The following is a 14,540-nucleotide window of genomic DNA, read 5'->3' as shown; positions in this document are numbered from 1 at the left end:
GTACACGTATTGCACTTTTTTTGTGTATGTATATTTTCCACGACGTTTTACTTTCACGTCCTATATTTTAATGTAGATATCTGTCTGTCTATATCTGAAAACCTTCTACGCCTAAATTGCGACACATTTTTTCCCTTAACTTTCGAAATGTTGCTGTACTGTTTTCAACCTCCGTGGATGACGACAAGACGACGTCACCACAAATGTAGTGTGATAACGTTAGTGGCTATTGACATCTTGAGATCAGATAATTTTCCAAAGGAGCCACATGAGAAAATAAAGCACCAATTTATCTTTTTAAAATAAGCTGCTATATGTGTATGTGGGCTATATATTGTTGTAATTAAAAAATAATGTTTTAAGGCAATGTTTTTTATATTCATATTTCAGTTGTGTTGACATTCTGAGCACCAACCGTCAATTTAGCCACCGTAGTTTGGAAGACAGACAGACACATAAATAAAAGCGCCACATGGTTTCTGTTTTATTTTTACTTGAACACTGCAGTGGCCAGTCAGAGATTGTGGGTGGGTGAGGCCAGGTCGTCAGACAGAACACAAACAGAAACCAAATCAAACAGGGACAGCAGGAATAATGGAAAGACAAGTACCTCAGAAAATTAAAACAAATAGATAAGGAACGACAAGATATTTAACATTGTCAACCTTAAAAATGATTGTCTTACGCCAGCCTGAAAATCACCAGATTTGGGGTATTTTTCTCCCACCCGGTCTTGTCTCAAAAAACAAATACAATGTATCTCTTCAGTTAGATGTTGGTTAAAAAATGACCCAAGTTATCAAAATGGTAAATATAAGTGACACAAAAAGTTAATTCTTACTTTTTTACCAAGTACTTAAGTCCTTTTTTAGTTCTATTTAAGGGGTTGAATCATTGTTTCTATACTGTTTACTGCCTTTTTTTTACACAGGTATCTGGATATACATTTTAGTACAGTTTGTGACTACTTTTACCACATCTGCACCTTGACCAGATATAACACAATTAAATTGCTTCAGAAGGAGTTTCAACTCCCACCTCCGACAGAGCTTTTCCCATGTTCCGGGGGAGGCGGGGGACATTGAGCCCGAGTGGACCATGTTCCGTGCCTCTATTGTTGAGGCGGCCAATCTGAGTTGTGGCCGTAAGGTGGTTGGTGCCTGTCGTGGCGGCAACCCCCGTACTCGCTGGTGGACAACAGCAGTAAGGGATGCCGTCAAGCTGAAGAAGGAGTCCTATTGAGCCTTTATGACCTGTGGGACCCCAGAGGCAGCTGACGGGTATCGACTGGCCAAGCGGAACGCAGCTTCGGTGGTCGCCGAGGCAAAAACCAGAGCGTGGGAAGAGTTCGGTGAGGCCATGGAAGCCGACTTCCGGACGGCTTCGAGGAAATTCTGGTCCACCATCCGACGTCTCAGGAGGGGGAAGCAGTGCACCACTAACACTGTGTACAGTGGGGATGGGGCACTGCTGACTTCGACTCGGGACGTTGTGAATCGGTGGGCAGAGTACTTCGAAGACCTCCTCAACTCCACCAACACGCCTTCCTTGGAGGAAGCAGAGCCTGGGGACTCTGAGATGGGCTCTCCTATCTCTGTGGTTGAAGTCACCGATGTGGTTAAAAAGCTCCTCGGTGGCAAGGCCCCGGGGGTGGATGAGATCCGCCCGGAGTTCCTCAAGGCTCTGGATGTTGTGGGGCTGTCCTGGTTGACACGCCTCTGCAACATCGCGTGGTCAACAGGGAGAGTGCCTCTGGATTGGCAGACCGGGGTGGTAGTCCCTCTTTTTAAAAAGGGGGACCGGAGGGTGTGTTCCAACTACAGAGGGATCACACTCCTCAGCCTCCCTGGTAAGGTCTATTCAGGGGTGCTGGAGAGGAGGGTCCGTCAGGAAGTCGAGCCTCAGATTGAGGAGGAGCAGTGTGGTTTTCGTCCCGGCCGTGGAACAGTGGACCAGCTCTACACCCTTAGCAGGGTCCTCGAGGGTATGTGGGAATTCGCCCAACCAGTCTACATGTGTTTTGTGGACTTGGAGAAGGCGTTTGACCGTGTCCCTCGGGGAGTTCTGTGGGGGGTGCTTCGTGGGTATGGGGTACCGAACCCCCTGATACGGGCTGTTCGGTCACTATACCACCGATGTCAGAGTTTGGTTCGCATTGCCGGCAGTAAGTCGGAATCGTTTCCAGTGGGGGTAGGACTCCGCCAAGGCTGCCCTTTGTCGCCGATTCTGTTCATAACCTTTATGGACAGAATTTCTAGGCGCAGCCGAAGCGTTGAGGGGATCCGTTTTGGGGGCCTCAGTATTGCATCCCTGCTTTTTGCAGATGATGTGGTGCTGTTGGCTCCTTCAAACAGGGCTCTCCAACTCTCACTGGAGCATTTCGCAGCCGAGTGTGAAGCGGTTGGGATGAAGATCAGCACCTCCAAATCTGAAACCATGGTCCTCAGTCGGAAAAGGGTGGAGTGTCCCCTCCGGGTCGGGGAGGAGATCTTGCCCCAAGTGGAGGAGTTCAAGTATCTTGGGGTCTTGTTCACGAGTGGGGGCAGGAGGGAGCGGGAGATCGACAGGCGGATCGGTGCAGCGTCTGCTGTGATGCGGACGTTGTATCGGTCTGTCGTGGTGAAGAAGGAGCTGAGCCAAAGGGCGAAGCTCTCAATTTACCGGTCGATCTACGTTCCAACCCTCATCTATGGTCACGAGCTATGGGTCGTGACCGAAAGAACGAGATCCCGGTTACAAGCGGCCGAAATGAGTTTTCTCCGCAGGGTGTCTTGCGGGTGGCTCTCCCTTAGAGATAAGGTGAGAAGCTCGGTCATCCGGGAGGGGCTCAGGGTCGAGCCGCTTCTCCTCCACATCGAGAGGAGCCAGATGAGGTGGCTTGGGCATCTGATTCGGATGCCCCCTGAGCGCCTCCCTGGTGAGGTGTTCCGGGCATGTCCCACCGGGAGGAGACCCCGAGGAAGACCCAGGACACGCTGGAGAGACTATGTCACCCAGCTGGCCTGGGAACGTCTCGGGATCCCCCGGGGAGAGCTGGAAGAAGTAGCTAGGGAGAGGGAAGTCTGGGCTTCCCTGCTAAAGCTGTTGCCCCCGCGACCCGGCCCCGGATAAGCGGTAGATGATGGATGGATGGATGGATGGAAATTGCTTCACCGTATTTCTCAAGACTTGTTTTACTCATTGTTTAGGAGATGGCTCAGTGGAACCAACTTCAGATGTTGGACTCCAAGTACCTGGAGCAGGTGGACCTCCTCTATGATGACTCATTCCCCATGGACATCAGAGAGTACCTGTGCAAGTGGATTGAGAGCATCGACTGGTGAGATTACTCACACTGACGCAAAATCATCAAGAATGCAATGCCGACAAACAATGCAAGATGCCATGGACAGGCTTACCAATATCATCACTGTCGCAATGTTATAGCCCTTTAAGTAATAGATATTTGAACACAGCAACACATGTAGACAGACAATATATAAATGCTCACAGGCATATATTCTTGGCCATAGGTACAATAAGTCTGTAATATCCTGCTCCAATGTTGACAACCAGGACACACCAGAAGAAGCCGCACAATCACCATGAAATAGCATGATGCGCAACATTTTTAAATTCTTTCCAAATATGGTACGACTTCATGTTTTTATGAAGTACAGTGTTGTTGAGTGCTATTTTCCTAAAATAACAAACACATCACAAAGCACAACTAAGTGAATAAAAGCAAAGAGGTTACACACATTTTTGTTCACTTTTTGTGGGAGGCTGCAACAGATACTGTAAACGACCTTTCCATTTATTTCAGTTTGCAATAATTTCAGATACGAGTGTTTTGAGTTAGGAATGTGGTCACAGAAATAAATTCAACTACCTGGGCCTCCTACCACTATCACATTGCAATTATAGAAATCATCAGTACTATGCAAAAACAAGCAATATACATCATCTGGAGCGGTTCAAAATATTTAAATAATAATTTGGCAAAATATTAAGAATACAAATAGAGTGGACGTCTGCTATTTGGAGTTATTTTTGTTTAGTTTTTTTTTTTTTTTTTTTTTTGTGAAAATCTGCAATCTGCCCACTCAAAAAAAATCCCCCCAAAGGTTTTGAATAATTGTGGCTATACCACCATTAAGCCTTTTCCATGAAGACCATTGTTGCCCCTCCCCTCCCAAAAAATAGAATAAAATATTAACCAAATATTTTACAAAATGAGGCGGCCCGGTAGTCCAGTGGTTAGCACGTCGACCTCACAGTGTGGAGGTACCGGGTTCGGTTCCGGCTCCGGCCTCCCTGTGTGGAGTTTGCATGTTCTCCCTGGGCCTGTGTGGGTTTTCTCCGGGTGCTCAAGTTTCCTCCCACGTTCCAAAAACGTGCATGGCGGGCTGATTGAACGCTCTAAATTGTCCCTAGGTGTGAGTGTGAGCGCGCATGGTTGTTCGTCTTTGTGTGCCCTGCGATTGGCTGGCAACCGGTTTCGGGTGTCCCCCGCCTACTGCCCGAAGACGGCTGGGCAGCACCAGCACCCCCCGCGACCCGAGTGAGGATTAAGCGGTTCAGAAAATGGATGGATGGATATTTTACAAAATATTGAAAAAGAATCGGTGAATCCAGGGATGTGCAAGAATGCAGGATTTATCGTACATCCTACTCACAGAGATGCTGATTATGAAAATGTATTGAATTGTATAGATCGCTGCAGATGTGTTATGCCAAGTCCAAGTAGGCTGTAACAAGTTTTACTCTGACCGACCAGGCAGAAGACAAAATGCTGTCATCATCGAGGGCCAGCGCTCGGGCCAAGTGAGAAAGAATTTGAAATCCTAACGGACGTTGCTCATATAGTTGAAGTTGCATGAAGTAGCACTCCTAATTGTGAAGGCTCTGGGCAGGTTACATTGACTTGGCCACACATTGAGGCTGAAATCTGATTGGCCCCAGAAAAATCTGCCATCCGCATGTACCAGGAGCAGGGCAGCGAAGAGGAACAAATATGCTGTTGGGAGTAAATGAATAACCTTTCATGGAACAAATATTACCACCTAATGTGATAGTGTATATTGAGTTGTAGTACTGATCAGCACATCTCCTGTATTGTGTGGGCATCCTCAGGGACTTGGTGGCAGGTCAAGAATCATTAGCCATCGTGCGCTTTCATGAACTCCTATCCCAGCTGGATGACCAACACAGCCGCTTTGCTCTGGAGAACAACTTCCTACAGCAACACAACTGCCGTAAGATTAAGAGGAACCTGCAGGTCAGACTGCGCTGTGCCCCCCCCCCCACACCCCCAACTCTTCGTAATTAACTAAGCATGATGCACTAGTCGTTCCTCCATTGTTCACTACAAAAACTTGCTCCTGTCGATGTTGTTCCGGTTTACATCAAAATGAAGGTGATGCTACAAACAAAATGAACAGCGAGGTCATTAAAATAGCCAAGACGAGTTATTAAGAGGTACAAAAAAAAATCTGGCTTGACTTTTCTGTTCGCCTGACTGCATTAGCAGCAGCTTACCACTCACCGGATCTACCTGCATCATAGTCAATTAAATAGGTCCACACCATGTTGTCTATTATTTTGGAAGCTATATATAGTGTTACACCATTTTAAGTTATCCACAAACACATTCTAAGTGCAATGAATTATGAATTTATTACCTAATGTAAACTGTCAACATTCACTTCTGCAAGCAATATGAATTTTCCTTTTTAAAAGAAAATCTGAATAAACATGAATCACCTTTTGATCCAACTAAAGTACGCCATATTGGAGTTCACCTTCTGTGCTATTTCAAGTCATTGTCATGATATTTTAGAGGTTTGTGCAAATTTGATTTAACTTGAATTGTAACAGATGAATGTATGATTGTGTGTTCTTTATACCTGACATTTGGGTTTGTGTTTGTTATTTATGATTGTTTACTTTTGCATGATTTTATTTTCACAAATGGTTGGGCACTCTAAATTTCCTTAAAATGACAATGAAGTTAAACTCTTTCATTCTGTTCGATTCATTGATAAACTTCTTTTCCAGGATCGATTCCAGGATGACCCAGTGCACATGGCCATGATCATTTCAAAGAACCTAAAGGATGAGCGTATGATCCTTGCGTGCGCAAGGAGCTCCATGGTAAAACTGCCCTTGTACTTTCAACAAAACGATTGGAAGGATGGCTTTGGATTGATGTCTTAAAGACACTTCCAGACGTCAAGTTAAACCCGGAATGTAAAAATTGCAGGAGGGTGAGGGAATGGCGACAGCCATGGTGGTGGAGAAACAGAAACTGGGCGGCAAAGTGAAGGAGATGCGGGAGCGAGCTCAGGTGATACATTGACCATATTTCATGCGCTCCGCTTCAGGTTTGACTTTGCGGATGTTTCCAATATTCTTAACAAATTTGTGTCTCAGGTGGCAGATCAAACCATAAAAAATCTGGAGGATCAGCAAGATGAATACGACTTCAAGTTCAACACGCTGAGGAACAGAGGTGACCATGCCAGTCTAAAAGGCTAAGAGACGTAAAAGTCGCATGAGTGGAGCTGACATGAGGGCTTGGGTGCTTGTGTAGAGAACGAACTGAATGATATGGGGCCAAAGGAAGTGGAGAGGGAGAAGATGGTCATCACCCGGATGTGTTTGGATCTGAAAACCAAACGTCAGGTTGGTTCATCCTTGGATCGATGCAGGCAAATTTGATACTACGCGACAATGTCGGCCCCAACCACGGATGTTGTGCGAAATCAAAAGAAACACCGTCTGTTCAATACTGCAGACAAAAACTAATTTCTGAAATCTGTCGAAATGGAATGCTGTGTTAAGCATGTGATCGAAGTGAGATTTCGAGTGACAGTAAAAGAAAAGTCACGTCAACCTCTGTGTAATCAGGACGTGATGCTCCAGCTGTCGGAGCTCCTGAATGTGACGCAAGCGTTGCTGTCGGACCTGATCTCCGAGGAGCTGCCCGAGTGGAAGCGGCGGCAGCAGATTGCCTGCATCGGCGGCCCGCCCAACGCCTGCCTGGATCAGCTGCAGAACTGGTGAGCGCCGGCGCAATCTCAAATGTACCGGCTCTACAATGGTTACCTTGACTTAGCACTCGGATTCATTCCAGGACTAACCCACAGATCAAATACTGGAGATATTCGTCATTGAAATGAACTGAAATAGAAATTATGTGTTCCAACTTCAGTGTGTGTTTAAGAGGACGATGTGAGGTTTCTGACGCCGATTTCAGTATTTGGCAGAATAAAATTCTGATAACATGTTTATATTAGGCCCTCACCGAGAGGGACTTGTTTTTGAGGCCAATGCAATCTACAGTATCCATCCATTTTCTAATTTGCTTATCCTCACGAGTGAAGCCTATCCCAGCCGTCTGTGGGCAGTAGGCGGGGTACACCCTAAACTGGTTGCCGGCGAATCGCAGGGCCAATGCCATATTTGGCAGAATAAAATAACCCATTACTCGGCTGATTAAGTAGAAATGAATTTATGAATTTGAATTAAGAATTCATTAGAAAATATAATACAATGAATAAAATGACTTTTTTTGGTCCCTTAATGCTTACAACAATAAAAGTGTGAATTACAGTTTCAGATGACTTTGTCCTTTAGGATTTGTTGAACTTTATAACAGAGTGAAAAATTGGCAAAAAATGGCTGATTTGTTTTGCCGATTTTTGTGGGGCGGGAAATGGGGTGGGAAGAGTGTTTGAATGTCATTATCTTTGTGTTATATTGTGATGTGTTAATGTGTAAAAAAAAAAAAGAAAAGAAATCAGTAAATATTGGCAAAAAAAATGTGAAAAGCTAATAACGGCCAATAAAATCAGATGGACAATGGATGGAGTCCATGCTCCATGGTTCTTGTAAGTGTTTTCATGTTGTATTTCTGTGTTTGGCGGCTTATCCCGTTCAATAAATAGTCAAAAGTGTGTCGGTGAGTGTGGCTGCCCCCCAATTTCACTCGCATGGCAGCATATGTGAAGCTCAAAATTTAGCTTGGACCACAAAGTAAAAAAGTGATCAAGCGATGGCTCTGACCAGCAAGTCCCGGTCTCCTGCAGGTTCACCACAGTCGCAGAGACTCTTCAACAGTTTCGCCAGCATCTGATGAAGTTGCAAGAGCTGGAGCAGAAGTTCACATACGAAAGCGACCCCATCACCTTGAAGAAAGACTTCCTGGAGGTCCGAGCCCTGGAGCTGTTGAAGACCCTCCTCTCCAAGTAACATCAGTGATCCTCTCTTGGCCAGTTCCTCATCCAATGTGGTGATGTGTCATTTTTTTGTGTGTGTGAGCAGCGCTTTGGTTGTGGAGCGGCAGCCCTGCATGCCCACCCACCCTCAGAGGCCTCTGGTGCTGAAAACCGCCATTCAGTTCACCGTCAAACTGGGGTAAAAGAAACAACTCAGCGAAGCATTCGTGAAGCAAGACATACATACTGCACTGATGCCATACTCCCATTTTCTTGCCATCCCCTACGTTTGTTCAGGTTCCTGGTGAAGCTGCCGGAGTTTAACTACCAGCTCAAAGTCAAGACGCTATTTGACAAGTACAGTCTCATGCTGCCACATGCACGACAATACTTTGTAAGAACTTGCCATTAATGTGCCATCTTGATCTTTTCAGAGATGTGACGGACAAGAAAGGGTATGTTGTCCCTCTAACACTTGGTTCATGCAGTAAGTCAAGTACATCCGTTATGCCAAATGGCAGTGCGAGATCCACCTGTGTCTTTTAGGTTCCGTAGGTTCAACATCTTGGGAACAAACACCAAAGTCATGAACATGGAGGAGTCGAACGGCAGCTTGGCAGCAGAGTTTAGACATCTGGCAAGTCTTGTTTTATTTCACAGTTGAATTGGTGAGATTTGAATAAAGGTTACGCGAGAGCGACACACCAAAGTTGGGGGCATTTGGCCCTTTCATCGACGAGTTGCTCCACAAGTTGCTGTTGTCTAACAAGGAGCTGAACCTCTGAAATTCACAGCAGGTGTTGATCCATGAATTGCCCGGTACATTTCCTGGTTCAGTTACTTACAATATGTATTTAAACAGTCCTTTTTGTCATGCTGTTCACATTTACACAAAATGAAAACACTCACAAGGAGCATGGAGCAGATATTAACTGGTGCTCAACCAATTTATTGGTCTGATAATAGCATTAAAAAACCGTCAAAATATTAACGTTTTTTTTTTTTCATTTTAACACATTACAAACTGAGGCAAAGATAATTGACTTTCAAAAAACACACAAAAATGGCACTTTTTCGGTCTGTTGTTAAATCCTAAAGAACAAAGTATTGTCAATCAGTCAACTGTTTTGCCTGTAATTCATAGCTTGTTAAGTAACCACAAAAATTATTATTAAATTATTATTTCATTCATTATACTGTATATATTTTTCGATAATCCACCAATTAATCGGTTATTGGAATTTTACTCTGCCATATATCAGAATTGGCCTCGACGTCAATAGAATCCATATCGGTCTAGCTCTAGTTTTCACATCACGAAACCGAGTGGCCACCAAGAAATCGTCCAGTAACATAAGACTTCAAACAGGAAGTGGCCACCCAAAAGTAAAAGCAATTTTTTACAAGAATTCAAACAGGAAGTGGCCACTGAGCTTTGAATGTCTTCAAGTCATCCACAGGTCACAACACAGATAGACTGAAAGAGTCACAGAAAGGGATAGAAGTAGATGTTCTTAGAAATGTTCATGCATGGAACATCTGTGAATGTTTCCATTCAGCTCCTTGTTCGAAAACAGAAAGTTGAACTTGAGAAACCGAACCAGTTAGACACGCATTCAAAGTTGAGAACGTCAAAAAGCAGTTCACCTGGAAAGGTTATTGTACATTTTAGGTTCACCCTGAAATTTCACATTAAAGTCCAAGATCAAAAACCTTTTCTGAATTGAGTATATTCAGGACATTCCCTTCTATAACTGCTTCAAACAACAAAGTGTATGCAAGAAAAGTGGTTAAGATTGCACGACTGTCTGTGTCTTATGTGTTGTGTTGTATTATTTTGTCATTTTATGTGAACTGTTCTTTTAATGGCGCCGCGGGCACCCGCAGCGGCTCCTGTCTTGTCTGTTTGATAGGGAAGAAATTTCATCTGTGCTGTATGTTGCACATTTGACAATAAAGTTGTACTTGACTTGACTACGTATCTAAGTCTACTAAAACTGTACCCTTGCCCTCATTTAGCAATTAAAAGAGCAGAAAGTCGCAGGAAACCGAAACAGTGAGGTACGATGGCTACTTCTTTTTGTGGTTTGCACCATTCTGCTCAGGCTGCAAAATATACGGACGCGGGTGTGTTGCTGTGTCTAGGTCCCACTGATCGTCACAAAGGAGCTTCACTCTCTGAGCTTTGAGACGGAGCTGCAGCTCAGCCAGTCCGGAACCAAGATCAAGCTGGAGGTGCGATTCTGCGAGTTGTGGAGATGTTGCTTGTGCCGCGCAAGAAGATGACAGCTGATTGTCTCTGTGGCAGGCGCTGTCTCTGCCCGTGGTGGTGATCTCCAACGTGTGTCAGCTGCCCAGCGGCTGGGCCTCCATCTTGTGGTACAACATGTTGACCAGTGAGCCCAAGGTGAGCACATCAGCACCAATGTTGTTGGCCACTAACTAAGTCAGACATTTGTATGGTATCAAGTCTGTTGGAGGCAACTCATCATGGGCTGGAACTTCAGGATGATTAGAAAATCTACTAGGCGAACTTCATTTCACCTTTCAGAAGCTTGTAAACTTTCGTCAGCTTGTAAAGCTTCAGCACTGTATTGTGCGAGTGTTGTTATGGGGGCATTAAAAACATGCACTTGCAGAAATGCAACCAGATGACTAGAATGGATACCAGCACATCGGGTTACCGTATAATACACGGGTACAGAGAAGAAAATAAGTTTTGGGGTGGCGTATTATCCACGGGATTTTACAGTAGTTTTGAAACAGTCCTGTTGATTAGGATGTTCAACATTTTGACGGTGCCTCGAGATTATTCCAAAATAGGAGGCTTCACATAGGAAGCCTGAGCTTAGAGTGTCACAGAGTGTCATCAGCATGTTGCTAGAGAGAAACTGGAAGAGTCACAGAAAGGCTCCTTGGAAATCCTCATTCATCAAACAACTCTTGTGAATTTTGCACTTCATCTTCTTGTTAAGAAAGCAGCAAGGAAAGTTGAGAGAAGGTCAAATGGGGTTCAACTGTACAAGTTAACATGGATTTTAACGTTCATCATGAAATTTCATGCCAGATAGCCCAAACGCTTCGTCAGTGGTTGACTAATGCTCCTTTTGGTCTGTCTCCCTTTCCAGAACCTGCAGTTCTTCCTGTCTCCTCCGGCAGCCAAGTGGTCTGAACTCTCCGAGGTTCTGGGCTGGCAGTTCTCTTCTGTCACCAAGCGAGGCCTGAGCCAGGAGCAGCTCAACATGCTGGCCGACAAGCTGCTGGGTCAGAACCGCCACCGTAACTCGCGCCAAAGCATGAAAACATGTCAACAATCCTCACGTGTCTTCTTGGGTTGACGAGAAGAATGCCTGACTTTCTGCAGGTCCCAAAGCTCAGGGGAACCCGGACGGGCTAATTACTTGGAACAAGTTCTGCAAGGTGACAAACGGAAGGAATCGGACAGCACTTTAGAAAATGCCACATGTGGTGCAATAAGATGATGTGCTTGCATTTCCACTAAGACAAACATTGCTTTTGTGTAGCCACAAAATGCCAACGAGAAAGCGTTTCCCTTCTGGTTGTGGATCGAAGGCATCCTGGATCTGATCAAGAGACATTTGCTTTTCCTCTGGAACGACGGGTGAGTCTTTGCTGTGTGGAATCTGAAGTGGCCTTACTCACTCTTCTTTACTTGACACGTTCAAGAAGAGCAACCAGTGGCCATGTTGGCAAAGTGGCAGCGTAGGCAAGAAAAAACCGGGATGGAGAGACACGGGCTTGATAGAAAGTGAAACAAAAAAGGATAATGGGCAGCGCAATGGGCACAACAACAGCCGTAGCTGAGTGTGGTTCTAGAGCAGCTCAGCTCAGCTTTGCTCGATAGAGCCACTCGATACAGGCATCCATTCAAATTGAAAGGTGGAAATATGGAACTGAATTTCAAAATACATCCCGTGTGTTAGCTTGCATAGCATGTGTTAACGTGCCTTGACATAACCACAGTCAATCAAATAAACTTGACCGTCGCACGTCCACGCAGTTTCATCCTGGGATTCATCAGTAAGGAGCGCGAAAAGGCCCTTCTGAGCGACAAGTGCCCCGGGACCTTCTTGCTCAGGTTCAGCGAGAGCAGCAAAGAAGGCGCCATTACCTTCACGTGGATCGAACATGACATGCACAGTGAGCACCGGAGCTCTTCTTCACCCGCTTTACTCGAGCGTGTTCACTCGTATCCGACCGACGTGATTTTGTTTCCTTCAGACAAGCCCATCTTCCACTCAGTGGAGCCGTACACAAAGAAAGATCTGACCGCCGTCTCACTGGCCGACATCATCCGCACGTACAAGGTGATGGCGACCGACGACATCCCTGATAACCCGCTGCGCTTCCTTTACCCCGACATCCCAAAAGACGTGGCCTTTAAGAAGTACTATGCCAAAAATTCCGAGGGTAAGACATATGCCATCTTTCCTTTTTACAGTACGATGAGGAAAACGGATTTGATATGCAAGTACCAGTAATTTAAGTAGTCACGAAGTCCGCGTAATACTTCTTACCGCCGCTGTTATTGTACGTGGTTTGTGTCCAACTGGTGTCCAGCTCCGGAGCCCATGGACGTGGAGAACACGGAGAAGAGCGGCTACATGAAGACTGAGCTCATCTCCGTCTCAGAAGTGTAAGCCGCGTTGTCAAATGAGGAGCGTGTTGCATCACCGAGCTCTTGAAGTGACTGGTGACTTCTCTCACCACGCTACAGACATCCGGCCCGGCTGCAAGAAAAAATGATGCCCATGTCGCCTGACGTGTACCGCTTTTTGGAGCAGTCAGTCAGTCGCACAGATATTGATGCGGTGAGACAAAAAGGAATGACGCCAATACGCTTTGCGCATCGAGGAAAGCCAATTGAAACACCTTTTTTTGGTTGTCTTTTTCTTCCCAGATGACGGCAGACTTTCAGGGTTAAACGTGAGCTGCAGAAAAGGTTTTGTTTCTTGAGGTCACCAAACACAAGATGCCGTCCTACATACACAACACACAATTTTAGAAATGTGTGCAAAGAAACGAGAAAAGGTGGTTCGAACTCCTACAGCGCTCTTGCGGCTGGCTCTCGCTGTGGCGACTCCCGATGGGACAAACTGAAAGCCGCAACAACGGTTCACCACTTGTACAAATGAATCGACTGTCATGAAATATAGTTCATTGTTGTTAAGAGTCATTTGATTAAGTTACAAATGGGTTGATTTGCCTGACTTTGGTACATTGTTTCATTTGCCACAGTGTGAATGGGATCAGTGGCGTGCAAGAGACCTTTTGGAGGGGCAGATGCTCAAAGTTCACAAGGAGTCACGTGGAACTTTTTGAAATGACCTGTACACACAATAGAAATAGAATGTGTGCACGGAATGCTCATTTGTGGCCATTCGATACAAATTTATATCACCCTGTTGAGCAACTGGGTAAGCAAATCGAGAGCGTCCCTTCCGGAAACGGTGAGGCAAATTCCAAATAGAATTTTATTTTTGGCTGGGAAAGAGTTACAAAGATGTTCTTAGAAACCTTACAGTGCATTGCAGGCAATTGATGAGAACAAAATCCTAAAATATGTATGCCCTTCAGGACCGCGGTCAGTGCAGTTTACAGCAAAAGATGCACGCCGTTTGCTCACCCAGGTCTCACGGTTATTCATGACAATACCTACCTTTGCAAACCGCCGACGTTCACTTAGGTTTTGGGGGGGCCGGGGGTTGGGGATGCTAAGGGCGCCAAAAATCGGCTGAAAAGTCACCTTCAATATCCGGTAAGTACGAATGACTCTTAAAAGGAAATAGGAATACATTGAAATCAATTCAAACAATTAAATAAGCGAAGAGAAGCAAGGTGAATTAATTTGAAATTGGCCATCCTGACCGTGCGAGTGGCGGTCACTTGCATTGCATTAGTCTTAGTTGCTGTATACAGTATTTCAAAATGTATGATGTGCAAGTTGCACTTAAAATATATGAATATAAAAGGGTTCCATGGTTGAGTAACAAAACTTGAAATACTTATACACATATACAATACAATATATATATATATATATATAACTATTTCATATTAAAGGTCAATAAGAAGGTATAAATAAATTAACTATTTAATGTTACAGCTGTGAGAGCCTAATTTTTTTGTGGAGAAAAGTGGAACATGTTTAAATGTAAGGCTGTCATAGAAATTAAGAAAATTGTGGATTACGTTTCTTTTTCTACTTCCGCTTATTTACAGTGTGGCACGATGATCCGACTGGTTAACACGTCTGCCACACAGTGCAGAGGTGGAGGGTTCGATTACAGCTGCGGCCTTCCTGTGTGGAGTTTGCAT

At 45.0% G+C, this 14,540-nt stretch overlaps 1 protein-coding gene across 9 annotated transcripts in view; it reads left to right on the top strand.

The window, feature by feature from the left end:
- Positions 1-13,432, top strand: part of stat1a (signal transducer and activator of transcription 1a) — a 13,767-nt gene extending 335 nt beyond the window's left edge. For 4 of the 9 annotated variants that reach the window (XM_086120974.1, XM_086120982.1, XM_086120990.1 and 1 more), the window contains exons 2-23: positions 3,189-3,319; positions 5,116-5,260; positions 6,040-6,135; positions 6,245-6,328; positions 6,415-6,493; positions 6,575-6,666; positions 6,892-7,043; positions 8,073-8,231; positions 8,308-8,400; positions 8,499-8,558; positions 8,636-8,656; positions 8,748-8,838; positions 10,221-10,262; positions 10,347-10,436; positions 10,510-10,608; positions 11,330-11,465; positions 11,566-11,621; positions 11,726-11,823; positions 12,223-12,632; positions 12,783-12,858; positions 12,940-13,033; positions 13,123-13,432. In XM_086120974.1, the coding sequence (XP_085977100.1) occupies positions 3,192-3,319; positions 5,116-5,260; positions 6,040-6,135; positions 6,245-6,328; positions 6,415-6,493; positions 6,575-6,666; positions 6,892-7,043; positions 8,073-8,231; positions 8,308-8,400; positions 8,499-8,558; positions 8,636-8,656; positions 8,748-8,838; positions 10,221-10,262; positions 10,347-10,436; positions 10,510-10,608; positions 11,330-11,465; positions 11,566-11,621; positions 11,726-11,823; positions 12,223-12,632; positions 12,783-12,858; positions 12,940-13,033; positions 13,123-13,146 (2,325 nt within the window). In that variant the 5' untranslated portion in view covers positions 3,189-3,191 and the 3' untranslated portion in view covers positions 13,147-13,432. Of the gene's footprint in view, positions 1-931; positions 3,115-3,188; positions 3,320-5,115; positions 5,261-6,039; positions 6,136-6,244; positions 6,329-6,414; positions 6,494-6,574; positions 6,667-6,891; positions 7,044-8,072; positions 8,232-8,307; positions 8,401-8,498; positions 8,559-8,635; positions 8,657-8,747; positions 8,839-10,220; positions 10,263-10,346; positions 10,437-10,509; positions 10,609-11,329; positions 11,466-11,565; positions 11,622-11,725; positions 11,824-12,222; positions 12,633-12,782; positions 12,859-12,939; positions 13,034-13,122 lie in introns of those variants that run through there. The other 5 variants (XR_015101911.1, XR_015101912.1, XM_086121007.1 and 2 more) reach the window with 4 other exon arrangements.
- The last annotated feature ends 1,108 nt before the right edge of the window (positions 13,433-14,540 follow it).

Source organism: Hippocampus guttulatus, chromosome 1 (genome assembly GCF_054856545.1).
Source record: "Hippocampus guttulatus isolate MCC_2025c chromosome 1, RoL_Hgut_1.0, whole genome shotgun sequence".
NCBI classification, from domain to species: domain Eukaryota; kingdom Metazoa; phylum Chordata; class Actinopteri; order Syngnathiformes; family Syngnathidae; genus Hippocampus; species Hippocampus guttulatus.
This window is presented reverse-complemented; position numbering and strand designations above follow the sequence as displayed.